This window comes from Aquila chrysaetos, chromosome 5 (assembly GCF_900496995.4).
Source record: "Aquila chrysaetos chrysaetos chromosome 5, bAquChr1.4, whole genome shotgun sequence".
Classification (NCBI taxonomy): domain Eukaryota; kingdom Metazoa; phylum Chordata; class Aves; order Accipitriformes; family Accipitridae; genus Aquila; species Aquila chrysaetos.
In genome coordinates, this window is record NC_044008.1 from 46,487,633 (window position 1) to 46,514,658 (window position 27,026).

The window sequence follows — 27,026 nt, forward strand, 5'->3', positions numbered from 1 at the left end:
GTGGTGGCGGCCTCGGGGTGCCAGCCTGTGCCCGGCATGGCAGGTTTTGCAGAAGAGATGTGACTATTTTTTTGGTCATATGATGCCCAAACTTCTGTAAATAAGTGTGATTATAATTTGACATGGCTGGGAACTAAATTCACAAGGAACTAAATAATAAATTTGTCTTCCAACTGCTGGTTTAGACTAAAGCAACACTGAAATGATGTGTATTTTTCCAATTTATTGTAATAGTCTATGATCCTGCAAACATGATGCACATCTGTTGAACTTTATTCTGTTGTGTAGGCCCATTGATTTCAATCTGGGACTGATATATATGCATTGTCTGGAACGTTTTTAGGGCTGGGATCCCTGTGGGTTAAGCTCTGGCCAGTCAGATTTCACAGGATTCAACAGAAGATCTCAACAGAGGCAACCCTGGCTGTGTTGATACGATTGGTATTAAGTGGAAATTGCCACAAAACTAGAAAATATCACCAAGGACATTCACCTTTGCTTCCTGTGCCAGGTTATGCAAAAACTATAGTGGTTAGGGATTTTAAATTGATTACTTCTCTGTTTACTTCTGATCACAATTTTTACTTGTATTTTTCTCTTTTTTTTTGGATGCCCTTCAGAAATTTCCGATTAAAGTTAAAAAAAAAAAAAAAAAGCTTTTAATAAGAGGCAGGAACAAGAGAGCTTAGTTTTTGTGGTTCTGATGAGGGGTTTTATAGGGAGAAGAAAGTCACCATCATTGCCATAGCCATTAATGTTCTGATTTTGGAGCAGTGGAAATGTAAGCAAAGTTTTATTTTTGAAAGGTCTCGCTTTGGTTGGTGGCATAGTAATTTACAAATATTCATCTCCTAAATTTAGCAATGCCATGTCTCGATGTGTGTATTTACATTATTTGTTGTCTTTAGGCCCATGTTTTCAGTGACCATCGCAGGCTAGGAAGTCCGTCCTTTACCCTTGCGTACCACCTTCAGAAAGGGTACCTGCGCGTCCACCCCCCAGCTGCGTGCTGAGCGTGGAAAATGGTGAATTCCTGTCAGAACACTGCCAGAATTGGAGGGATTGGGAAGAGAGGGGAACAGAGGGGCAGCTTGAGCCGCCTTTGCTGTTGACAGAAAGCTCGGGGTAAAGGCCCGTGGCACTAATGGCACCATGGCCCCATTTACGTCCAGGGGACACACGAGAAGGCTGAGGGTGAGGGAGGGCCTGGCCTGCCACTGGCCCCGTGTCGATGGCTGGCTTCCTCGGGGACATGTGAGGAATTTAAATTTTTTTTTTTTTTTTTTTTTTTTTTAACAAGCGAGCATTTCGGGAGCGCTGCCCGCGTGGGGAGGCAGGGGAAGATGCAGGGAGCACCCGGAGAGGCGCCGGGCGGCTGTGGTGCAGCGAGCTGATGTAATGCTGCCGCCGCAGCAGCGGGGTTCACGTGTCTCCAGTGCGCAGCATGCGCTCGGTGCACCCTATATAAATCATGCACATCTACGTGCATTATATATATCTCTCTATCTACAAAAAACGTACACACACACGTGTTATTTTCGCCGCCGGCGCGCGGGGGGGGGAGGCACGGCGGGGGGGGGGGGCAGCCCCCGCAGAGCCGGACCGCTCTGGGACGAGCCCACCGCCCCGCGGCGGGGGCCCGCGGGCTCCGGCCCGGGGCGACCGGAGGGGCCGCCCCCCCCCTCCCCCGGCTCCGGCTCGCCGCCGCCGGCCGCGCCCCCGGCCCCCTCCCCGAGCGGCGGCGGCGGTGCGGGGCGGCCCTGTCTGCTCGGGCAGCGCCGAGCCTGCGCACGCGGCGCACGGGGCGGGCACGGCGGCCGCGGGGCGAGGAGCGGCGGCGGCGGCGAGCCGGGCCAGGTGCTGCGAGGCGGGGGAGCGCGGAGCGACCCTGCGCGGGGGCGGCGGCGGCGGAGGCCGGGCCGCCATGCGCCGTGCCGCGAGCCGGGCTCGCCATCCTGCGGCGTAGCGGCGGGACGCGGCTCGGCTTTCCGCCCGTGATGTCCCCCGGGCAACAGGGGAAGGCAACTCACTCGAGGGCTGCGGCAGAGGCCTAGTGCGGCCAGCGCCGCTCCGCGTCCCCGCCCGCCGCGCCCCCATGGCCGAGGAGCAGCAGCCGGAGGGGCAGCCGCTGCGGCGGCTCGCCGGCACCCCCGCGCCCGGCGGGGCCCTGCCGGCCCTGGTGCCGGGGCTGCAGGGCGGCGAGGCCAGCGCGCTGCAGCACAAGATCCGCAGCTCCATCTGGTAAGGGCCGGGCTCCGCCGCGCCGCCCGGGTCGGCTGCGCCCCAGGCCGGCGCTCGGGTACGCGGGGGGAGCGGGGTGGGGTGGGGGGCGCTGCGCGGGCGCGGAGGCGGTGCGGGGGGGGGGGGGGGGGGGCGCGGCCCCTTTGTGCGGGGAAGCGCGGAGCTGCGCGGCCCCCCCGCGCCGCGGAGCTGCGTCCCCAGACGTGCGGAAAACACGCGTGGTCGTGGGCAGGTGCGCCGGTTCGGCGGTCGGGAGGCTCGTGGCTGTTGCCGTGCCTGGTGCTTGTTATTTTCCAGGAACGAGGCAGCCTGCCGTGCGCCGGGGGTGGGTTAATGGTGCTGCCCGCTTGTGTTCAGCCGTAGTGGCAATCGCGGAGCGGCTCCGTTCAGACGGATGGGTACCATCTCACCTGCTGAAGGCGTTTGTATCGGTCGGCATCTTGCACGGCCCTCTCTTTTTACGTCTGTTTTTTTTTTAACGTTCACACGAGACGCCCAGCACAGAATGTTGATGCAGCAGGGAATGCAGACCGTTGCAGTAAGGGTGCATTTTTCCAGCCTCCCCGTAAACCTCTGTTCTTCTGAGTTTCCAGTCTGGCAGTTGAAATGCAATTTTGGCTGAAAGTTGTGATGATGGTTGGCAAGTTCCTGCACAGGAATCCAGTTGTTTTGGTTTGGTTTGGTTTTTTTTTTCTGAAAATTAAAACAAAATTCTTAGTAAACCAACGTTTTACTTAAGAATATTTATCTTGGGTTCATTTGGGGGAAAGAGATAAATTGAGTTTAGCTTGCCCTGCAATTAATTTTTTTTTTTTTTTATTTCCCCAAATCTGCAAGAGGCTGTCACCTGCAGCGTTTGTATTTTGTGTATGTTTTTAAAAGCTGCTTTTGGCTGAGGAAGTTGATAAAGTATTGTGAAAGTTGGGAGTTGTAAATGTAGGTTACTCATACATAATGTTTTCCTTTATATATATACACACCGTATATACATTTATATACATGTGCTCATCCTAATAAAAACGTACTGATCTAGCTTGCCTATTACTTCATACTATAGTTAGGTTTTATGGCTTGAATTCATGTAGCTGGAAAAGAAAGAGAATCTAAATATAGTTTTACCTTCAGATTCTTTTATTGTATGGCATACTGAAATTGCATTTCTTGTTGGTTGTTTTTTTTAATTTAAACAGTAAATAATAATTCATTGTCCTTAAGCCACACTTGATACCTTTTGTTTTGGTTTTCTCTGCAACGTGACCTAGAGAAGGGATATGAAATGCAGAATTTCCTGTCTGTTTAGATCACAAAATCTTCACACCCTCCTAATTTATTGTGGTGTTTAGTGATGGCCTTTCTATATTTTCTTCTCTTTCCACGAACGTGCTGTTTGGAAATGAGCCTCAGAGAGCATGTTTACATTGCATTCAGGTTTAGGTATCATGTCCAAGTTGAAGACAAAATGGCTACTAAGTAAAACCTCTGCTTTTATTATGGGTTTTCTTTTCAAGGAAAAAGAGCGCATACGTTAGCCTTTTAAACGAAGGCTGCTTATTTCATTCAGGTAAACTTGATGAATAGCCTGAGCCCAGGTTTGGTACAGAGGAATGCAGTGTTTTGCCCAGTGTGAGTGGCTCGCCTGGTGCCAAGTGCCTGTGACCAGTGGAGGTATTGCCAGCACCTTGCAGCCCTGTCTCCTGGTACTTCCACAGACGTTCCTCCTGGCTACCTGCTTCCTTCCCCGGGGCTGGGACTTCCCTGCTGCTTTCAGGCAGTGTCCATTTCTTGTGGGTTATACTGTCGAAGTGCAGTATTTGTAGATAAGGTTGTTTCTTATAAGAAACCCTTTTCTTTGATATCTTCAAATCTTTTGTCTGGGACTATAGAAATTCTGTGTTTCTGTATTGCGATCAAGCAGTCTTCGTTGGAGGCTGGAGTTTAATGTTAATTTGCATCTTCATGTAGATGCGGTGGTAGTTTTTGAGCAGCAAGGATGAGGAGCGTGGCCAGGGAAGTCGTGCACACTGCACTCGGAGTAAACAGTGGAAAGTCTTCTTCTGTAGTTGCGGTCCTGGATCTGCTATTCTGTTCAGTGGGTGCTGTGTGCGCTGGTGATGGATAAACAGTGGGAGAGATTGTGGAAGGCTGCTTGTGAAAATGGCAGTGCTCTGTTGTTAACAGAACTAGGTGTAATGTGCAGAAGAGAGCTTCCTCTTTTCTGCCTTCCCTCCTCTTCCTCCCCTCTTCCTCTGCTGTGCCGGTTGTGTGTGCTGGCAGGTTGATGTGTTAAATTCCGCCTTTGCTTCCCAAAGGGTTTAGCACATCTAGATTAGTACTCTTCTGTATTGTTTTCCCCCCCGCCTCTTTTCTCCTACACGTTTATGCATAGCGGATGGACGTTTCTAGTTGTTTGTGTTTGTTGTTTAAAAAAAAAAAAAAAGTTTCAGTCTTCAAATTGTGTTGTCAATGAAAATAGTAGTATAGCAAAATATAGCAGCTACTGAAATACTGGACTTGAGGATCACAAACAAGTCTGTGCTTGTCCTTCCACTGTACAGACAAATATAAATATAGTGTGTGATGTAGGCCTCGAGCGGGACAATGAGTTATTCATTATCTCAACTCATACTTAATTTATTCTGTTTATTAAATTAAAATGTAGTTTGACAAAAGTAGCTCAAGTAATTGTGAACATGTGGAGTCCCTTAAAATGAAACAATAGGTTAAGTCCTGCTGGTTAAAATTGCAGGCACAGTCAGTGTATGTACTGAAGACTTAAAAATGTGCTTATTAGGAGTCCAGTCTGGTTTTTTTGTAGTGTTGTTGGTTTTTTGCATATAAAGTGACCATTAGTTTGGACCGAGGAGGGCAAGATAAAAGTGTTACTTAACTGTGCTTAAAAACAAATCAGGAAGTATTTATTTGCATTACAACATCACTTACAGGTATTTAACTGCTGTTTGGTTACAATAATTAAAGTTCATCACTGTCTAACTGCATTTTTTTCCTGTCTGCCCCACTTGAACACATCCAGCAAAGTGGTGTCCGTTTTTGTTTCGTGTTGCGTATGTGAGTTGCTGAGGCAGTTGGATGTGTTCTTACGGTGTCGATGAAACGGGCAGAAATAATACTAGATGTCTTTTCCCATTGACGGATTAGAAGTCTAGACGGGGAGAACACGTCTTTGGGAGCCCAGCCTGGCTGATTAGTGTCAGGTTGGGCGGGTTTGTGAATTGCCCTGGTCTTCGCTGGACACTGGGCCTTAATCTGCCTGTTTTTATTTCCCTTTAGATTCATTAAAGCTTTCATATTTATTAATAGCTTTTTGTCCAGACGTTAGAGCCTGAGGCGGGAAAACCTCCTTAGTCAGCTGTCTGAGCATGTAGACTAATGGGGTTTCAATTATTTTCTTCGGGTGAGGGTCCCGTATTACCAAACGTGTGTTATTTGTATATGATGTTTCTGTACCCAAACATATGATGGTGAAGACAGAGTCTACTCAATATTACATTAAGTTGCCAAAGAATATCCTATAGCTGAAGACAGCCCGCGATGTACTTATGTGAAAGCAGTGTGGCACAAGGATTGAGATGTGGAGATGACCAAGGCAGGAAGGTGTCGGCTGAGAGTCTGCTCTTGCTGGCGTGAAAGAAAAAGACCAACCATTTTAGGCAATTTAATCCCTCTCTGCTCACTGTATTAATCTAAAATCCAGTCCGTAGCAGCAAACATTGAAGGAACGGATGGGTTTGTTTTCTTGTTCACTGTTGCGAATAACTGGTGATGATTCTTCAATGAGTACTTGTTTACTGTTGTAAATAGTAATTTGGTGCTTGCATCTGTGCATGGGTTGGCCCCAGCTTCTTTCACCTTGTCTGCATCTCAGGTCTTTTTGTCCTAATGGCATCTGTTGGGATTTGAATATAATAATTCTGCTTGAGAGATTAATTTCTCTCCTCCCCCTCCCTGATATCTTGTGTGTAAACCAAGCTGAGGACCAGGCAGTGTGGAGTGGCAAACACAAAGCATTGCTTTTGTAGCCATTTCAGTTGGACATGGGTGTGGGTTTCACATCTGTAATTTTTGTCCTTAAATCACGCTTCTAGCTAGAAGTTGTATTGGAAAACCACATGAGCTAGGCCAGGCAGTGCCAAAATTATATGTCCTAAGGCCCAGTTTGTTTCATGTTGAAGGGGCAGTAGGACGTGAATTGTGCCCTTGTTAGTTTTGGGCTCTTGGTATCTTGCTTGAAGACCAGATTAGCTGATTGTAACACCAATATTTTCTAATCTTTGGAAGGCTCTGTTCTTTCTTACGACTTACATCATTCCTGCTCCCTCCTGCAATTGCATCCATCACTCCTCATTAGGCATTGTCAGCAAGTGTGGATTGTCACTTAGCTGTTGGCAGAGCAAACGTTCTGCAATTTGAGAAATGTCGTTGAGATTTTTCATAATAGGAATTGCTACTTACTTGTATGGTTAGGTCAGCAAAAAAAATGATTGACGGTCTTGATATTTTTAATAAAATACCTGGCAATGAAGATGGAAGCTCAAGGTATGTCTGTCAGGCTCTTTGCAAATGCAGGTGCAAACACCTTTTTGGTAGTTTTCTTCTGCAGTTGAAATTCCTGTAACACACTTTATGTATTCTTTCAAAACACGGATTTCTTGAGTCAGGTTGTATTAATCTGTAGACCAATCCATCTATATTTACTCTTTTTCAATTTTCTGTAGCTTGGGAGAGGGAGACAGGGAATAAGAAGGAAAAAAATGCAACCCTCTGTATTTTGTTAAATGGTCTGTCAAGACTGAGTGGAGAACTTAAGATTTCCTGTAACTGATTACAGACTCTTTGTGGTTATTCTGTGCCCCCAGCCCAAAATGCACAAGCCACCACTCCCTCCTCTGTCCTGGTTAATTAATTGTTGGAGGTGGGAAACAAAACTTAAAAATTCTTCAGTAAAAGATTACTAATTATTGTGAACAAGAGCTAATAATTATCATTGACAGGTGTACAGGCTGCACTCATTTCACTAAATCTGTGTAACATCAGAAGTGTATTTACCTCCTTTGAAAAAGTACTTTGAGCCCCTCAGCTAAGAGAGGCTGTGTAAAACTGCAAAAATTTCTTGTCACTAACCCAATTTTCACTGACTCTACTATGGTTCTGTTGTTCACAGGTGCGTTGTTCACAGGTGATGGTGAGACTGGCCTGTCCTGACTGTATTTCCTAATATGGTGTATAAGCAGTCAAATACATAGGAAAAAATTGAGCTGCAAACCATACTTTAGAGTAGTTCTTGATGATTTCAGGGAAGGTCAGTCTTCCTTGGGCAAAGCACTTAGCAGCATGTCATTCTCCTTCACACTCTGGTTCCCCAAATGGATAGGAACAGAAAGTGGAATTTGTTTTGTTTGACTCTGTTTCTGTATGAGTTGGTCAAGGTAACTGCCTCAAAGCCATTGTGGAGAAAAATGCACTTCTGAGGTGAGGGCCATCTCCTAGGGAAGACATTTCCCTAAAACAATCCATCTGATCACTTTATGTGCCTATTTCTCTTTGACTGTAAACAAATTTTTAAACTGTGTGCCAGGGTGTAACCATCTGTGGTGCAGATCTCTTGAACTGGGCGAAATAAATCCCTACACCATTTGTCACTTTTTCAACTTGACTTCTTTTCCTGGAGGATGGCTGCTCCATCCCCTCTGTGGGTTGTTTTGGAGATCTTACATTCCCTTGAACGAGGTCCAGGTATATCCTTTATCTATTACGACACATTCATGTATGCAGGAAACCCTCCTTTTTCGGGGGGAAGCTCCCTGGAAGAATTCCTTCTCACCAGAGTGGCTTAAAAAAAATTTACTATTCTCTGCTGAAATGCATCCCCTTGCTATTGGGAAAGCCTTCCTCCAGGTCGCTGATGGCCAGGAGTGGGCAGGTCAGTGTCACGTAGCAGTCAGTGCCAGATTGGTGTGGGAGGAGAAGCAACTTTCCAAAACGGGGCATGGCCACCACAGTGGTGGAGTTTCTAGGTCAGCAGGTGTGGAAGCCAATTTGGTCTGCAGGCATTTTTACAAGGTTAGAAAATAAACCTGAATAAAATGAATGCTGACCTTTATGTAACCTTTTGAGAATGGAGTTGAGGTTTTATTGAATATCCTGGCTCTGAGTTGGATGGAGTAGCTTTGCAGAAAAAAGATCTTTGTAAATCTGCTTTTAGGAAGAGTGGATTTTTCACTCTTGCTTGTGGGTTTTGTTTGTCTTTGTTTCTTGAAACAATAGGATCTAATAAAGTGTATGGGGGAAAAACAATATTCAAGTAATAAAATATTTGGCTCAGTTTTACTGCTGTTCATTTAAAATGCATAGAAGTGCATTAAATTGTTGACTTCACAGCATTGAGCATATGCAATTCCTTGTTTCATAAACATTTTACTTTCCACCGCAGGAGTTCCCTTCATTGAAGCAAGTCAGATGGTGTGACATTGTGATTCAGAGCAGCATTTCTAATGAGTTCTTAATAAGCACAGAATTGCAGGATTGTCATCGCAGGCCTCCGTAGCTGGGCGGGTTGCTGTCTGGGGCAGTTCTGTTTGACTTGCATGTGTCTATGCCATTGGCGAGTAGGAATCCAAATCTCTATCTGAAAGGAACACATAGAAATGTGCCCTAAAATTTTCTGGGTGCCGTATAAATCAGAAAAACTACTGTAGCTGGGTGGGATGACAGTACTGCTCAGGTTTGGGTGATCAGATTTATACAGAAGCACTGATTAATCTTTTATTTAATTGGGGCTTGGGGTGGTTTTGTTAGGTTTTGTGTGTGTGTGTGTGTGTGTGTGTGTAGTTTTGAGAGCAGGGGTTGAGCTTAATGTTTTTATACAGATCCCTTAACTTGTGTATGTTGCCTTCTCTTGTTACTCCACTCTGCTGCTTGCCAAACAGAAGTATTTGGAGAAGGGCCAGAGCTGCAAAATTCAGATCAGGATCCAAATTTGGATTTTTGGTTCAAGCCTTTCTAATATCTAATATTACAAAGCCTCATGTATAAATAAGGAACTCCTTATTTTTAAACTGTGAAGATGAGGAGTGGAAGTAGCTTTCTAGCTTGCCTCTGGAGCAGTCCAGGTAGAATGCTGGACTGTATGTTTGAAAAGTTATCAACAGGTTATTCAAAAGGTAAATTGAATAGATGAAAATGCTGTGCTCTGTCACCCAGAAAGAGCCCGACCAGAAGGCCAGCAGAAATTGGTATTTTCAAGCCAGTGAGAAGAATCCCTAAATACATCTAAAAACTATGAAAGTGCTGGGGTGTTTCGTTGTGTTCCCTCAGATCTTTGGGAATTTTGAGGGTTTGGTTTGCTTGGTTCTAGATGGAGTTAGCCACTATCTCAGTATTAATGCTTTCTTGATTTAATGGAAAAAGGATTATCTGTCATCAAGTAGGGTGCTTGTTATCGGCTGCTGTGCCATCAACAGGCTTTCAGTAAGCTGCCAAGTGTTTTCTGTTGTTGAACGTTTAATCATTAAGACAGTGGAAAAAAACATTCGGAACTTCCCGACTATTTTCCCTGTTGCTTGTTCTTAATTGCTTGTGGCTGCCGCAGTGACACTGTACCAGTCGAAGGGTGGGGAGGCCAGGTGTTGCTGCAGGCGGGACTGGGGATGGGGACGGTCTCCGTGGGTGAGACCTGCGCCCTGCGCGTCCCGGCGGAGGGGCCTCCCGTGGGCGGCAGACCCGCCAGGCTCTCTTGGACCTGCTCGGTACCGCACCCAGTGAGCGGTCTAGTCTTTATCTATCGCTCGGGCTGCGTGAGCCGTTGCCCTTTTCTAACCGTAACGTACAAACGCGCGGCGTGGTGCGGCGTGTGGCGGTTGCACAGGTAGCGGACGTGCCTGCGGATGTGTCTGCGGACCTGGGCTTCCTGGGCCGTACCCGTGCTCCTCCAGAGCGGCGGGTCCGGCTTGGCTTTTCCCTGGAGATGGTATCGCTTACTGATTGTCAGGTACTTCAAGTTTGGGAAGAAAATCTTGTTCCTGGGAAGAGCTCATTTATTAAATGAGGCACATTCATATCTCCCCCTGAGAGGAAATTTGTGGTTAAATGTCAAGGTCCATGATACACGGCTGTCCTTTTTGATGGATGGTCTCAGAGGCAGGGAGGCAATCCGTATTTCTTAGTCAAAGATTCCTAAGTGCCATTATAAGATTGTTGGGACTCCTGCCAGTGAAGAAGTTAGATTGCACTGGACAGTTCATTACTTTGGTTGCCTATAAAGCAGTGAAATAAATTATTTTTAAAGCTGTCAGCAATACAGACCGTTGGAAGTTTTTCTTGCTACAAGGTTGCCTGGAAGTGGCTGCCTCAGGCGTCCCTCAGACAAACAAGAATTAGCTTGTGAGCAAGGTGTGCTGGATAGTAGGATGGGCAATTTGTTCTGCTGCATTTTCCTCGCCGCCGCCTTGCTTGTGTTTAGAAATCACCTGAAAATACTTGGAGTAGTCTTTGTGACTTCAGTGAATGCTCCTGTGTGATTTCTCCCTTCTTCTTCAGAGCTGTTACCATACTAAAATACAGACTTAAAAGGCGGTTGCTCAGTATCACAAGCAGTAACTGTTTGAAGGCCTGTAAACTGAAGTTTTAATGTTTATTTAATATTTTTTGTGGATGGAATTTTAAGTCCTTTTTTAATCTGCTTTGAAAAATAGTGACTACTCCTTCCTCCAGAACCACGTGCTAGTTTTACTGCTAATTCAGTGGAGAAAAGTACTCGAGAGGCTTGGATGCTTATTAAGATGGGGGAACAACTGGGCAAGGTGGCTCTGGGTGCTGAGTGCTGTGTCCGGCGGCAATCTGAGATTGGGACTCAAGGCTTCTACTTCAGGGCTGGACATCCTCTGGCAGGACTGGTTTGTTGTCTGTGCTGGCGGTGTGCGGGCAGTAGTTCCTCTGGAAGATGATGCCTGTCGATGTCCCTGCTGCTCCCTGGAGGGAGCACCCTTGCAGGACGGGTGCCCTGCCGAAGGGAGCTGTGCTTGTTGGTACCTACACAGCATCGTCATCGTCTGCCTACCACTGCCGTCTCCCGCACTGTATTCAGATGCTTTGTGCTTCTCGTGGTGTTTCTCAACGAAAGGTAAATGATTGCTCCGTGATCCTTGTGCTGATTATAGGGAAGTTGGTAGCTGCGGGTGAGGCACTTGCGAGGCCGGCTGGCGGGTGCTCAGCCCTTGCATGAAAGCTGCAGCTCTTTCTGCTGTGATGGGACTGTCTGAAGCAAAGGCCAAAAATCGTTTCAAAATAATCTTAGAGGAGTTAGAGACTGTGCCGCAGGAACCTCTTATCCAAGCACCAAAGTATGGTGTTTCTTTCATTAAGGGTACATTAAAAGTTTGCCTATTTTCTTTATGGTTTGATTTTTTTTTTTTTTTTAATTAAGCTTGTTAGGATTATAAATGATGAGCTGTGTTAGGGCCTACAGTTGCTATTAGTGGTCATGTAAACTAAATAAATTAGTTGATATTTAAAAGACAGTCAAATTATTCACTGGCAGTAATCTCAAGCTGCACACCTGGAACCACAGTTTGCTGAAAAGCTAAGCCAGCTTTTGGCTCCAGGAGCCTGCTCTGCAGAATTACCTTTATTATGCTTGATTTCAGTAGCATAGTTCAATGATTAACTCGTAAAAAATTGAGAAATGAATTGGCAGCTGAGAGAAAAGTGTATTTGCCTCTTCCATTCAACAAGTGAATGAAGTGAGATTGACAGATCTAGTTTTAAAAAATACGGAAAGGGATATTTTGAACAGAAACCATCAGTTGTATTTAACAACTAGAGATAGCTTACTGAGTCAAATAAAAAAAATCTGAAGTAATCAACAAATGTGCTGAAGACATAAGCACATAAGACATTTTCTTTTTACAGCAATTTCGAAATGCTGGTTTGTGTGTGTTTAATTACATCGGACAAAAGTTTATCTAAATGCAGTTTACAGTGAAATTTCAGTTGAAAATTAATCTTGTAAATTCTGTCATGCAAAAGATGCTACAATGCTGTCCCTGAAGATTTGGTTACCTGTATAATTAAGTCTCTGATCCGTGAAGATACTCAGATGACGATCTCTTATTGATTACTTCTGAGTAGAAGCTAGGTGTCTGATTACCCTGTATATATATATGCCTGAATGTACACTATGAATAGTCAGTTTTCCTGGTTAATAATGGCTAAAAAGGTGGTAATACTCTTGAACTTTCAGGCTGAGAATAAACATGAAAAACAAGATAATATTTTTGTTTGTTTAGTACCAGTAAGTTTAAGCAGTCCCCGTTTAGCTTTCATTGCACATATCCCCAGGGACTGCATCTTTTTCTTGCTAGAAGCTTACTTCTCTTGGAGGTATTAAGAACATGAGGTTCATGTACCATCATGGTTTGTACATTCAAGTTGGTGAAAATTGTAGCTTAATTGAAAAACAAAATTTAGATTGTGTGTACAGTGGTTCAGTGTGTGGAAGCCCTCTCTCTGTGAACACTTAGACACATATGTATGTACTGGGATGTTGTCAACCAATAGCTCCAGATGTTCAAGGTGAAAAGATTTATAATGGGTGTTTGCAGTGCAGGACCTAATAATTGTTATTTGTCACTTCACAGTGATTCTTGTCTCTTCAGTAAAGTTCTTAGTTACCACTGAGTACTTTAAATACCAGTAGCTTTGTGGCAAATTAGGCCCAGTGTAGGATCAGGAGATAGCTTGAGTACATTGTATTCTTCTGGAAGACGTGGTTCTTGCTAAATTTGTCAAACTCAGAAAGGTGAGCTGCAGTGTTGGCTTGATTAGTTCAGCTGCTCAGTAAGGGAGTGGCAAAGCAGCATATAGTTCACCTTGAAAATTGAAATCAAACTGTGTTAATAATCAGGAAAAGACATTTTCATTCCCTTAATGCAGACATCCGCTCTCCCACTGGCATGTTTATGCATGATGTGGTTCACAGGAATGAAAATCTAGACCGGTCAATTCTGTAGTGCTCTTAGGCACAATCTCCTTCTGGAAGGACCCATCAGGCAAGTAATTGGGGGTAACATTAGTGTGAGACTTTTATACAAGCATAGTTCAGTAAATTGTTAGATGCTGAAAGATGTTAGGCAGTTACGTGCTGCAGCCTACAGGTGAATTTCAACAGTGCAGTTATCTCAGTGAATATTGCTTTAGTAGCTTTCTTAATATATAATTCTCTGGTGCTACCATTTTTGGCAAGTCAGAAGTTTAATGCAGCTTTTCTGAAATCTGTTCTAGATTTAATGAAGGGCGGCCTTTTCTGTTTCTGACCATTTTACTAAGTAAGTTGTGGTGTAACTTTGCAGTTCCCTAGGATGTTTGAAACGGACATGTTATGAATAATGAATCCATGCAGGTGTTCTGCAAATTGTCTTAATAGCGTGCTAAACTCGGTGGCTGCGTGGCTGTGGCTTCAGTACCTTGTACTAGGACAGGTTGCATGCCCTCTGCTATGTTTTTAAAAGAAAACCATGACAATGTGAAAACTTTTAAAATAGATATGAAAGTGCTTATGGACAATGCTGTGCCTGCAAAGCAGGTATGTTACTTGAGTAGATAGTGGCTAAGTTCTCAGTTTTTTGGGTCCCACCCCCCCCAGCTGCCTGCAGAAGGATGGGGTGGCAGAGCCAGGTGTAGCACAGTTTGCCTGCAATGAACTGGCCGCATACTTCGTCCTCTGTTCAGAGGAGACGGAGTACTGAACCCTAAAGTTGTAGGGTATTAAGTACTGGTCAGATGCCTGCTGTTCATAATTTCCATTCATAAATTAGGTTTTAGAGGAGAGAAATGATCTGACAGACTTCCTTGTTCATTCATCACGGCTGCAGAGGTGGCCTAGCAGTGAAGGAGGCAGTGGGTGGAGTGAAGGTGAGTGAGTGAATGATGCTTGTCTGCCCTGCGGTTGTAGTTTATGCAATGCTGGCAGTGGTGTTGTCTGTTCTGGCTGCTGTGAAGCTGTACAGGCCTGATGGATGCCTCAGCCTGAGAGCTGGTAAACATAATCTTGGGTTGGAGCAACCAGTCCTGCAGTGCAGGCTCATGTAAGATGCTCGTTTGACACTGTTAAGCTACCACCTAGGAGTGAATGCAGTTGTGTTCAAACCCAGCTTTGTAGGCGCAGACTGAAATAGACGGCTTTAACATAATTAAATTTTGTGCAGCTTTAATTTTAAGCAAGTGTAGCTTACAAGTTTAGACAAGCTCTTGAGTCTGCAAGTAAACTAAAGTTCACCTGGGTTGCAGGCTAGGGGAACTCGAGCTTTCCAAACTAAATCCTTGAGAACTGGAGTAGCACGTGTTTGTAACTTTCCTGTAGATCCTAGTTTAGGGATTAAAACCATTTAAAATGATTAATTAGGATTAATTTTTTTTATCCCCAGAAACAGAGGATGGAAAACTGATGGGTTATACTGCTTTAGGGTTCAGTGAACTGACCTTTGAGGTAGGCAAGAGACTTCTGGCTACTTGCAGCTTTTTATTTGCAGAGACCAGACAGTTTCTTTGTCTGGAGTGGGTCAAAGCCAGTAAGTAGAGGTGAGTGAGGAATGCCCCAGGGTGCAGGTGCAAGGCTGAAGGATGGAGGCCTGAAAGAATCTGTGGCAGCTGAACAAGAAGGAGGAATTTTTTGAAATGGGAAGTTGTATGGCTGTCACCATCAGGCAGCAGTGCTGTGTTCATCCTGCATACGTTCAGCTTTTACATTTTCACCTCTACAAAAAAGTTAAGGATGGGAGTAGGGTTATGGGATGTGCCAGTGAGCTGTGTGGCACAGGTCAGGGAGAGAAGTTGCCTTTCCTGTGGCAGTGAAGCCATGCCCGTCTAGCATGAAAGAAGTGACCCTTTTAGTAGGCAGATGCTTCGAGAGTCCTTGTAGATACTCGGGGCATTACTCAGCACAGGGAAACCTAAGAGGTTGCAAGGATTGCATTCCCTGGGAGTTACCAAGGTCAGCACTTGGGTACAGGTTCCTCAAGTGGAAAAAAGGGTGCAGAGGAGCTGTGTGGTGGACACCCATGAGAGGAAAGGGAGCGAGGAGGAGGAGGAATGCGGATGTCCAGAGATCGGGGCAGAACTGGAGGTAATAGGACATTGCAAACAGCATCGGGAGGAGGGAGCTAGATAAAAGCTGGATTGGTTTGCAGAATGACAGGCTGATGCATATGGGTGAGCTGTTCAGTGTGGAGGGGAGAGGTGGATGTCTGCAGCACGGAGGAGGGACAAAGCGTGTGTCAGGGAGGCCCTGTGGCTTAAGCTGATCCTCCCCAGTGCAGTGTCTGTGAAGGGCTAACCAGCCCCACTGCAGCCCTTGAAATGCTTCTCTGCTTCCTAGCGTGTGTCAGGCCCCAGGTAGCATTGAGATGGTAGCACAGTGTGAAGGCTGGGGCTCCTTTCTGGGCTGACAATGGGACACCTGCAGCTGTTGACCTTGCAGGTTTTGGAGAGGGGATGGCCGTGTGGGGTGTCCGAGTCCTGCCTTGTCTTAGTGGGACTCGAGTGGTGTGTGGGGCTCAGCGCTGGGCTTGGCAGTGCAGGAGGGTCTGGTCTGCTCTGCAGGCTGGTGCTCGCTCAGGGTAAAGCCACAAAAGAGCTTGGATAGGACTGGGTTATGGCACTGCTGACCTGATGATACCTCCCTGGGTACTAAAGGAATAGGGTAGTGAAGAGGTACAACCAGTAACAAACCTGTTGGTTAACAAAAAGTAGTAGAATAGCTGTGGGTTATGGAAACATCGAAGGAAATAATGCGAAATAAAGAAGAAATGTGCCTTTTATCAGCAGGCTTAAATCTGCCATCCGGGCACCTGCGCCAGCCTTGGGAAATGTGGATGGTAGGGAAGCATTGCTGTAGAGCTGCTAACACTGGAAGCTTTTATACTGGATTCAGCTGAGCTTTGTGTAACTATGTACAATAAACATAGCCCTGTACAGATTTGTACATTTATTGGCGAGTGTTAAACATAAGCAGAGTGTAGAACCGTTGCTATTTTCTCGTGAGTATGAGCATTGTTTTGCTTTGCCATCAGCCGCCTGTAGCCACCGTTTCTCAAGGGAAAGGCAGCGGAGGACCGGGTCTGTGCCTTGTGGCAGGCTGTGATACACAGCAAGGTGCTGCCTTCCTCCTGATATCTTGTTGGCTCTGCAGGCATGGAAGTGAAACGTTTTTGTGCATGTGTGTTTTGTAGGTGTGGCCCCCCCCCCCCCTTTTTTTTTTTCCTTAAAGTGCTGCTGTAGAGTGTCACCCCTTTAGTTTCGCTAGGCATCTTTTCTTAGAGCCGTGTGGGACAAAGGCTTGAGAAAAATCTCATAATGCTTTATGGGATCTCCAGTTCAGACCCCTTACAAGTACTAGCCTTAAGTAATAATGTTGTGATTAGGCTTCTGCTGACCAGAGCTGAAAATACCACAGCAGATCTTTTAGCTGTCTGTAGACTGAATTCAGAAGCAACCAAAGATTGATTTTTTTTTTTCATAATTAGTTTTAAAAACAGAAGTTTTCATTGTGAAATACATGAGCCATTGCAATGGATGATTTGCCATTTAGCCACAAACCTGCCTATCTGGCAACTGTATCCATTCTTTCTGCTTTTAGTGGGACGTATTTTAGATTAGGTTCCTACTCCAGCAGTCTTTCTTCATCACCCTGTGCTTTTTGTATTTAGCCTTTCTAGGCAGACTGATCTTAGAACAACGCCCTGCAGTGCCCCGTGTAGATTGTTAGTAATAAATATAGGATGCAGCTCCTCTGAAGTCATGTTATCTTCCCACATAATGTACGGAGGGCATTGCATCCTTGGAATAGAGAGTCCTGCCTGAATATAACAATATGCGCTGATTTTAATTCAGAGCAGTGCTGAAAGAACCAGGGTGAGAGCTGTGTAAAAGGATTTTCTTTGTCTCTTCTACGAGTTCATTAAAGTAACTTGTGGCAAAATACTGTATTTAAATAAATGTAAAAAAACCCCAGGAGCTTAAATGACTGTCTTGTTGCTGGAATAGAGCACCAGGCAGTGTGTGGTTGTTGCAAGTTCTTCCCAGTTATTTTAAGAATTGTGGCACAAGCCTTTAGCGTTGAATACAGCTAGATTTCTTCAGAGAGCTAAAAGAGATGCTTATAGACCTAAAATTCAGATGTAGGTATTCTGATGTCTGCTGGCTAATTATTTCTTGGCAGTTCATTACAATGGGCTACATTTGAGACTTGGGTGTTTCATTAGCAGCCTTATCTTCTTCCTTTGTTCAGCTGTTTGTATAGTTGGCATTATTTAATACTCATAGAATCATCAGTGTCAGAAATGGTGAAGGGATTAAATTTTTATCCTATACGAAATATTTTAATTGCATTTATTTTAGTAACAAGTGTTGAAGTCAAGCATTTGACCAATTTTAACCTGCGCTACTTAAAATGTTGTGGCATGCTGAACTACTTTTTTCAGCACTGTGATGCAGCATTGTTCCTTCTTGTGTCTGATGGAAAACCGGTCTGGCTTATTCTCTTTGGCAAGTGGAAGGAGGTAGATTAGGTTACAGGGAAGATGAAATGGTTGCAGCTCGCCCTTGTTGCACTGTTTTATCGGCTTGCTGTGCTTGTTGCTTCCTTATTTTGCTGAGAAGAGTGGTTTGACTTGGATTCAGGAGGAGTCTGCCTTCAAGCTGAAAAAGCCAATATTTACAAATGGGTGAATAATTGCTTTGTTTACTTTTTGAGGCCTGAGAGTTGGACACTTTTCTACATTTCCAGTGGACACAACTCTGTGGCTATTTTTATGCTTTAGGGAAATAACAATACTTCATATGTTTCCAAGATGCAGTTGTGGCCCCTGTAGCTTTTATCTGGGGTAAGAATATATCTACGTTTGAATACTGGAAGATTTAGTTTGTCTTGTATTGAGTGTTTTGCTTCTGTTTGCTTGTGTTTGTGCTAGGTTCAAGTGCCTTTTCTCTTAGGCGTGACATGGAATTATCCCCAGGGGAGAGAGAAGTGCAGGCAGGGAGAGAGCCCCTAGGTGGCATCCGAAGCCACCTGATTTTTGGCTCCTGCATGCCAGAGGGTGAGAGGTGCGGATGGGAGGGGAGTCCTGAGCTCTGGGGATGCCGGGGTTGACTTGCGGACATGCCCAGCTTGGGCGTGCTTTCCTTTTTCAGTAACCTGTGCTAGCAAAAGCTCTTACTCCATTAGCTGAGCAGTATATATAGTTGTCATTTCACTAATTCGAACATGTTTCAACCTTTTGCAGCTCTGCTTTCTAAATATTTAATTGAAATGCTTTTACAGCCATTTTACTTCTTTATCAACGTGAGCCAAGCCAGACAATGTAACATGGCATATGTTAAGATGTTAATTGAGTAGCAGCACACATAGGCGGCTGTTTTGTAATTTTCTACTTAGATGATCCTTGGCTCCAGTTTAACATTTCTTTGTGCTTTTGAATGGAAAGTTATATAAAGATAAATTTCGAGCTGTTAGTCCAAGAAAGAGAAGCATTAATTCAGTGAGTTTAAGAATTAAGGGCTGAATTCTGCAGGCACCACTGGGACACAGTGCTTTTTGTGAGGGTGTGATAATAGTACCTTTCTGATAGTACCACTTACTGTAATAGGGTTGGTAATCCTTTTATTGAGTGGTTTCTCACAGCATGCGGAGTAAATAGTTTTTTTGGGGTTTTTGTTTTTTTTTTAAAATGTCACCTGATGTCATCAGAGTTGTGGAAGAGATAATCAAAATCTTTCCAGAAGGATGTGTGGTCAGTTTAATAATGACCCTCTCTATTTTAACGTGGCTTTCAGAAAGATGACTTTGCCCAGACTGTCACTGTTTGTATTTAGTAGTGGAGTCTAACTTGCTTTCCTTGGGAGCTAACTGGGTTTTTGCAGGAGGCAAAGAGGCAGCAGGACACTGCACAGGAAGAAGCTGGGTGCTGTCAATACCCAGATACCTCCTGTGCCTGGGAGATGCAGGCCTGGCGAATATTGCTCATGTGATATTGCTTGCCGCAGACGGAGCCTTTCAAGACTACCCGTAAACCCTGTTGTTAAATAGCTTGACAAACAACCTCCGGAGATTGTATGGGGGGACTGATGCAGTGGGAAATAGAGGCTTTTCAGACCTGAGTAATTTTTAAAAGGCCACGTGGCCAAAATAATTCTTCCTTGGCAGACAACTCTAACCGCTGTCTTGGGTATCCTTCTCATACAGAAGGCTTGTTTTCAGATACCTGAGTGAAAATACTGGGGCAGCAGCATGTCGCCATACAGCGTTAGGGTCATACGCATGGGCTATGAGCGAGCAGTTGGGAGGGTTTCCAGTGGCCCTGAACAGCCCCTGCTCCCGTTCCTCCGCTGGAGCTGTGCTGAGTTGTTGCTGGTCTTGTGCTGAACTCTCGAGAAAAAACTTACGGGTTTTTTGGGTTGTTTTGTTTTTTCCTCTTCTCTGAAGAAAGCTTATTTTAGAACTTTATAAATCTCCCCTCTCTCTTTGTTAATTGTCTGAGAGGGTAGGTGGTTTACCATCTGAGATGATAACTAGTTAACAGTGGTGATGATAAGTAACTATGCACTGGGGTTTTCCTTTCTAGTTGCAACTTTTCTTACTGTGTCCTGTACATTGGGTGATAATGTAATGTGTGAGTACTGGAAACTGGGAGCCTTGCAGTGGGGAACTCTTGGTGTCGGGTCACGAGTTGTATCCTGTCTTTGTGATGTATGGCACAGCTATTAGCAGTGATGGAAATTTCATAAATTGCATTAGGGTTTGGCAGAAATAATGTTTTCCCTAGGCTGTCCAGAATGTACCAAGCAGGCAAAACATAGCTACAGAGGCTGTTTTCAGGAGGGTGTTCCAGTTTATGCAGATATTTGCAGTCTTGGGCTGAAGGGGATACAGAGTATCTGTGGCAACTTCACTGGTGGTATGAAACTTAAAATGCAAAAATCACTCTAGGCTTCCTGAGTTTGACCACCTAGTCAAACCATTACGATGTTTTGAACGATAAATTGTGGCTCCACTTGTCCCCTGAATTTTGCTGAACGGGACTCGTTGCTGTTGTTGACATCTCCCTCCTCCATCTTTGGGGGTTGAGTCCACTGCTAGTGCCTGAATGATGAGAGCCGTGTCTTGTGTGAATTTTGGGACTGGCAGGTCCCCTGCCTGAGCAGAACCGCAGCGTCCTGGAGGTGCTGCTGTCCCACTTTTGCCGGGGACACAACCAGGAGCCCCTTCGCCAGCGTCCTCCTCTGCGCAGTGTGTCCCAGGACAGGAGTTGTGCTGCAGCGGGCGCATGTTCATACAGCGTGTTTGCTGTGCGTGTGTGCGTGCTCGCCCGGTATTTGTTACGCTGCTAGCTTTCATAGGGAGCGAATGATCGGCAGTTGGAAAGCTGATAAGGGTTAGTTTCAGTGGCTGTGCAGGCTTTGGGAAGGCTTAGAGTTAACTAGGCAGTAGCTAATAAGTTTGAGGGCTTTCTTTTACCCCTCTCAACCACCTTCCTTTTTCTGGTCTCACAGGCATAAAGCTTCTTGTATCTCTTATGGTTATATGGCTTCTACTATTTGCAGCATTAAGGAAATACTTGGTGCGCTCAGAGCAACTGAATTTTGCCACCTCTTGTAATACAATAGTCCCATATTGCTCAGCGTATTTCAGCTACCTATTCCTGAAAGTAAAGTATTGCTTAATCAGAGTAAGGTTGGCAGCATTTGGTTTTATGCTGCTTTGAAAAAAATTACATCTCCTTGCCTTCTCCCCCAGCTTTTCCCCCTCCATCTCTTCCTCAGTGCAAAGTAAACCCAGCTGCACACCTGGGGAGAGAGCACACTCATTCTGCCCATGCCAAGTTGGGGCTGTTAAAATGGGGCTGTTTTGAGTAGAAATACATAAATAGGTCAGGGAAAGCAGACATGCATACTTTGGCATAAGATAGAAGAGCAGTTTGAGGAAATGCTTTAGTCTGATTTCCCCCCTCCTCGTCCTCCCCAAGATACTTTCAGGAGTTTGTCAATGTGGCTTCAGCATTTAGGAGTTTAAATTACTGCAGCCTTTGAAAGTTACCTTCAAGGTTCTCTCAAAGGTCTTGGGCCTAAAGGTTAAGTCAAAAGCTGAGGCTGTTAAGATGGGCTGGAGGCTTTCCAGTAAGGCTTTCTGCTGCAGACTCAAAGCAGCCGATGCATGTTCCTTGCAAGGACGTAGGACTGGGGGTCTCCATGAAACAGCGGCTTTTGTAGGGAGCCACCATGCTATGCTTCTGTAAACCACAGGCTAAGAAACCCCCTTTTCTCTGCTGTTTTACTACTTAGTAGAAGCTGGGCTCTTGTTTTTGAGTGGCTGATGGTACTTCTTCAGAGGTGAGCAGGTTGATCCAGACTGGTGGTGGTCGGGACAGAGTTGACATTTTTGAGGAGCATTGCTGTAGACAGTAGAACAGGACTACGTCCCTCTTGAGTTGCTCAGTGTGCCTTAACTTTCAAACAGTCTGCACAGTGGTATCCACCGAACAAAAGTTTCATTGTTGGTTGTGATAGTGTCATTGATTTTTTTTTTTAATTTGTTTTTTTGGCAAAGTTTTGATATATAGTTTTGTGTTCCCACGTTCTTGTGATGGGTCAGTATCTGGTGCAAGCTGGTAAATCCAAGGCAGCTATAAAAACAGCCACCTTTTGTTATCACTCATAAGAGACAGATATCCCCAGAATCAAAAAAGGCACCTTCTTGTCCTGGATGAAACTGCTTGAAGTGGCCTGAATTAAGTTCTAGATCAAGTAAGTGAACTAGTTTAACTTCAGGGAGACTGTCGCATGAAGAGCTGCGAAAGAGAGTAGCATCAGCTGTGCTTCTAGGTGGGGGTGAGTCACAGCAAGCCCCCAGGAGCAGCTCTCCAGGAGGAGCAATGCTGGCTGTTGGCTTACGGTACGGTTTCTAAGTTTAGTTTTGCAATGGGCTCAGGTCCCTAATAGATTCAGACGGTTATTTTCATTAGTGAGAACATTGATCACCCCTGCCGCTCTCCTGCAGCTGTTCCTAGATGTGTAGCAAAGCGTGTGGGTAGCAGCCTTCAAATGTTAGAAACAGCTCTGTGTAGGGCCTGATTCAGCCTTGCTCTTGGGATTGGTGGTTGCAGTTACTGTAATTGCAGTAGTAATTAGGTAAGGAATGCATTTGAAAGAGACAGAAAGCAGACTTATTTATTTGTAAATGAAATTTCAGCTTTCAAAACACATCTGTCCTGTCAGTGAAGGAAGAAGTGGGGTGAACTAAACAAAAGTGTCAAATAACATTGTAACTGGGATGGCTGTTCCTTTGCAAACTTTGTCACTTGTCCTGTTATCTCCTGATTTGATGGAGATGCATCCTGTGGTGTCACCAGATGGAGCTTTTCTGTGCAGTGCTCAGGACCATGAGAAGGTCACTGTCCCAGCGCCTTCCCAGTCAAACGGCTGGGTCCTCAGGGTTGCTGTTGCTTGACTTTGACATGGATCAACTCCACTGGTGGGTAAATAAGAAGCATTTTTGTCATTAGGTGCAGGCTTTATAGAATCAGGCCATGTTAACCTGGTTAACTTGTGCTCTGGTTAGGATGAAGGAAGCCTCAGTTTACCAATAATAAATTTTAAGGATGTCCTCCCAGTGTAGTAGGGAGCATGGAGCAGGAGATGAAAAAAATTGCTGTTAAAATAGACATCATGCTTAATCCCTGCTGAAGCCATAGGACCTTTGCCTTTTAAAATGTCACAACATCTGCTTGCAGATTGGAGGACATGAACTTGACTATCCTTTTTGTGCCACCAGTTGACGAAAAGGAAACAGAGAAACTGTATTTGCTGGCCTTATTATTGCTCTTCTGCTGCAGCTTTTCGACACTGTTGATCGGTGCTGTAGGAGTAGAGGTCACAACTGGAAGAGCCTGAACTAAATTTTAGTTTACATTTACTGACTCAGACTGATACTTGGAGATAAAAGGACAGCTCTAGGGATCTCCTGCCCAGCTGCCTCCTGGCAACTTGCCTCTTTCTCTTTGCAAGAAGAAAATATTAATGCAAATGGGCGTGCTTATGCGCAGCTTGGCAGAACCTGGAAACCGTGCTGGCTGAAGCATGTTCTTCTGAAAAGCCTAGCGCGCAATGTCATCTGCAAGTCTGTAGAGTAGAGGCTGTATTTGGACTAAGTTTGATCTGCCTGTACCCTGCAGCCCCTTATCCTCCATGCTGCTTTTCTTAACGTGATTAAGCTAGCACGTGAAGCCATAGAAAAGGTTTACGTACAAAAATGGACATACGTGCCTGAGCTCTGTTGCCTGCTGCCATGAGCGCTGCTCTGTAGGAGAGGCTGTGGATCTGTAGCAGCACAGGGATTGTGAGTCCGAGCTAGGGGTAGGAGGCAGTGGGGTGAGGTGGAGTCCAGGGTGAAAGAAGTGCTGCTGCAGCAGCCGTCTGTTTCAGCATGACTTTGGTCAGCATGCCTTGGTCAGCTTTGGGTCAGACACAGTGATAACTCTTAGCAGCAGCAGCAGTTTTCCATGCTTGGTGTCCTTTGACTTTTCTAGTAAGATGGTTTTTGAAGAGTGAGATGACATTTGGGTTAACTTCTTCAGTTGCTACGGTAGATGTGAGTGTCCTCCCCAAGGCAAGGAAAAGCTCTGATTTTTACCATCCTTAGCATTCCCTGTTCTCACAAATCCCCAACAGCTCTGCTTTACTCCCTCCTTGGTGTTCCTGGGTGGCCACCCATCTGATTGTCTTCTCCTACACAGTCAGCTGAAGTAGATGTCTGCTGATATATCTACTTCAGTGGACTTGTCGTATATTCTTACCTGTTGAAATTTTTTATTATATTATGTCACCATAGCATATGCAGTTCCTGTATGGGAAGGGGCATCAGTGTTAGCAGGACCTGCAGAACAGATTTTTAGACCTTCTGGTTTCAAAGTGAGGTGTTGTAACAAGCAGGACAACCAAGCTCCTGCCTCTTTGAGCATCTGATACAACAGTTGATGCTGGTTCAGTAGCTTTGTTTCCTATCACCCCATACACTGGAGCTGTTTGTTTTGCTTGTTTCTTACAATTTTAGTATATCCATCAGATGCCTTAGTCGGCCTTTCTTTGTATGTGGTAGCACCTGTACAGAAGTAAAATAACTGGAAATGAGATGTTTTTTTGCGTTGACAGGCGACTGAATTGTGTTTCATTCTACTAGGAAAAGAATCATTCCCTGAACTCCAAAAATGCTTTTTTAGTTCTTGTTCAGTAGGTGGCCAGCAGTAAAGACTCGTTTTTTGCGTGTTAAAGCTCCTGCTCCTCTTCAAGCAACGATAAAATGCCTTCAACTAATGCAGTCAGACCAAGCATGTGAAATACAGCACCCTTAAGAAACACAAAAACTGCTTATGGGTGTGTTTATATACAGTATAATAAGTTCCATACTGTTTGCACTCCTTGGCACATGTACTGAGGTCATTGATGGCATACTTTAATTCAGTCCCCACCCAATGTCGTCTTAATAAGTCAACTGGGAGGTAGTGAGACTAGCGTGGAAAACTCCTAAGTTGCCAGTGGGATACCAGTTGTCTGCTTTGTAGCAGCTCTTTGGAAAGCTAGAAATAAATGCCTTGAAGTGGTGGGATTTACCGAAGTGTGGGGAGAGGGGGGTGTTAATTGTGTTTACAGATGAACAAGTAAAAGGCATCTGAATTGTGGAAGAGCTTTTAGTGACATCCACCCTGGCTGCTTTGCAGCTCAGGATAATAGCTCCCAGTTGCAATGATACTTCATTAAAAACAAATACAGTTCTTATATATAAGAGCAAAACAGCAAGAAGTCTAACAAACAGTTAAGTTTGGGGTGACTTCCTACAAAAAAACAGCTGGATGAGTATTCTTCCATAGACTAGCAGGATATTTCACAGCAGGCAATTAAGCCTGTAGTACAGTGATAGAAATTCTAATATGTAATGTTTTTGTCATTGCTGTTTAGATTAATTCAAGATTTCTATTCTTTCTTTCTTCCCTTACGTCTAGCAAAACTGTACAATCTAAAGTGGACTGCATTTTGGTAAGTACAACTCCAGAATGATTTTTAATATTTAATAAACTGCAAGACCAAAATAGATGACTCTGGAGACTGACAGCTATTATGAAGCCTTTCCTTAGCAGTGCTTTAAGGTACTACCACTAAACGTGATCAAAATCAGTTCCCGTTGCCAAAAAAAAATACATGATGTTTGTTTTCCATGGAATTATTGACCTCTCGTTGCCAGCAGCAAGTGACTGTAATTGCCACTTGTAGAACTGTCAGTATAGATACAGCACAGAAAGGTGACTTACTGCTTTTGTAAGCATGATTTTATTAAATGCAAGATTTCTCTTTAGGCCTTTAATGACAATGATTATTGCTTTTGTTGTTTTTTCCTTGAAAAAAAGTCAATTCATGGCTGGTACTACATTTTAAGGAAGGAACTAGATTGAACTGCATGTTTGCACAAAACCAGGACTAATGTCCTGGTCTGTGAAAATCTTGCAGGTGTCATAATTATCAGATTTTTGGTTTGTTGTTTTAAATCTTGCTAGCCTCAAAAGTTACACACCATCTCAGGTACCTTTCTAGAAATGTGCAACAGTACAGGTCCTGTTAGCACCGCTGTACTACTTAGGACAGAGAGATATATCATTTTTTGAAGAAGGAAAGCTCTTGAAACGCATAAGCATCATCTTCCTTTGTGCATTAAAATAACAGGTTCTAGGCAGTGATCAGAGATTATTTATGGGAAGCAAATATCTAGCACTAACTCAGAAAGAGGTTTTATTTGTTTGTTCTTAATAGTGAGCAGGTTGTGACTTTCTTTAAATCAGAGTCTGAGTTCATAAATCTTAAGACTGGAAGGGACTGCTTATTCTGACTTGCTACCTTCGGCATTTCATCCAGAAGGAACCAGCGGGTAAGATAAAAAGATGACATAGACAACCATCTGGATACTATCAAATAGAATCTGTTCAGCTGTATGGCTGAGCTAAGTAAGAATACTCCTTAAAGTCACATTATCAAAGTCTAATTTGTATGGCACTGAATTCTCTTTCCTTAAAATGTTGTCTTAATTTATTGTGGTAAGAGGTTTAAAGTAAGCTGTATTGTTGTATTGCAAACAAACTTTGGACCCAGTTTTGCCTATGCTTAAAAATTCTTGGATGCATCCAATTAAAATAGCTATGCAAAAATGTCATTTTTGTCCACTTCATCCCTCATTGACATTTGTGGACACAAAGCAGGTGTCTGAAGATCTTAATTTTTTTTGCCTGTGAGTCTTCAGTGGTAAAAGGGCAAATTGCAAAATTGCACTTGTAAAACTCTTTTAACACCAGTTTTTTCTGTGGTGAAAAATGCACAAGTGGGGTAGGTTTTCCTAAAGTAGCATCAGAGAGGGAGTAAGTAAGTAGGAGGTTAACTGGTCATCTGCTTCTTGAAAATCCATTTTAAGAAAATGGAATTACACTAGGACTATTCTTGCATTAAATTCTGCAGACTTGCGCACCTAGGGTACTGAGGTAGGGATTATCAGGTCGTATGAGCCCATTCATTTGAGTAGGTCTCATCCGTTGGATGAACGAGTTATTTTTCTTGATAGTGTTCTTGGACGCAGAGCAGTCTCCGTAGCTTGACTTTGAACAGAGCAGCAGTGTCCTGATGGTCTAATCTTCTGTTCCAGATGCCGCCTCCTCTGTCCTGCTGATGAGTTCAGGGGAGTCCTG

The 27,026-nt window shown here is 44.4% G+C and overlaps 1 protein-coding gene across 2 annotated transcripts in view; it reads left to right on the top strand.

Annotated features, from left to right (window-relative positions):
* Positions 1-1,798: 1,798 nt before the first annotated feature.
* The window catches only part of RFX7 (regulatory factor X7), a 53,811-nt gene continuing 28,583 nt past the window's right edge, over positions 1,799-27,026 (top strand). The window contains exons 1-2 of one of the 2 annotated variants that reach the window (XM_030013673.2): positions 1,799-2,241; positions 25,302-25,335. In XM_030013673.2, coding sequence (XP_029869533.1) covers positions 2,096-2,241; positions 25,302-25,335 — 180 coding nt within the window. In that variant the 5' untranslated portion in view covers positions 1,799-2,095. The remainder of the gene's footprint in view (positions 2,242-25,301; positions 25,336-27,026) is intronic. The other variant, XM_030013676.2, reaches the window with a different exon arrangement.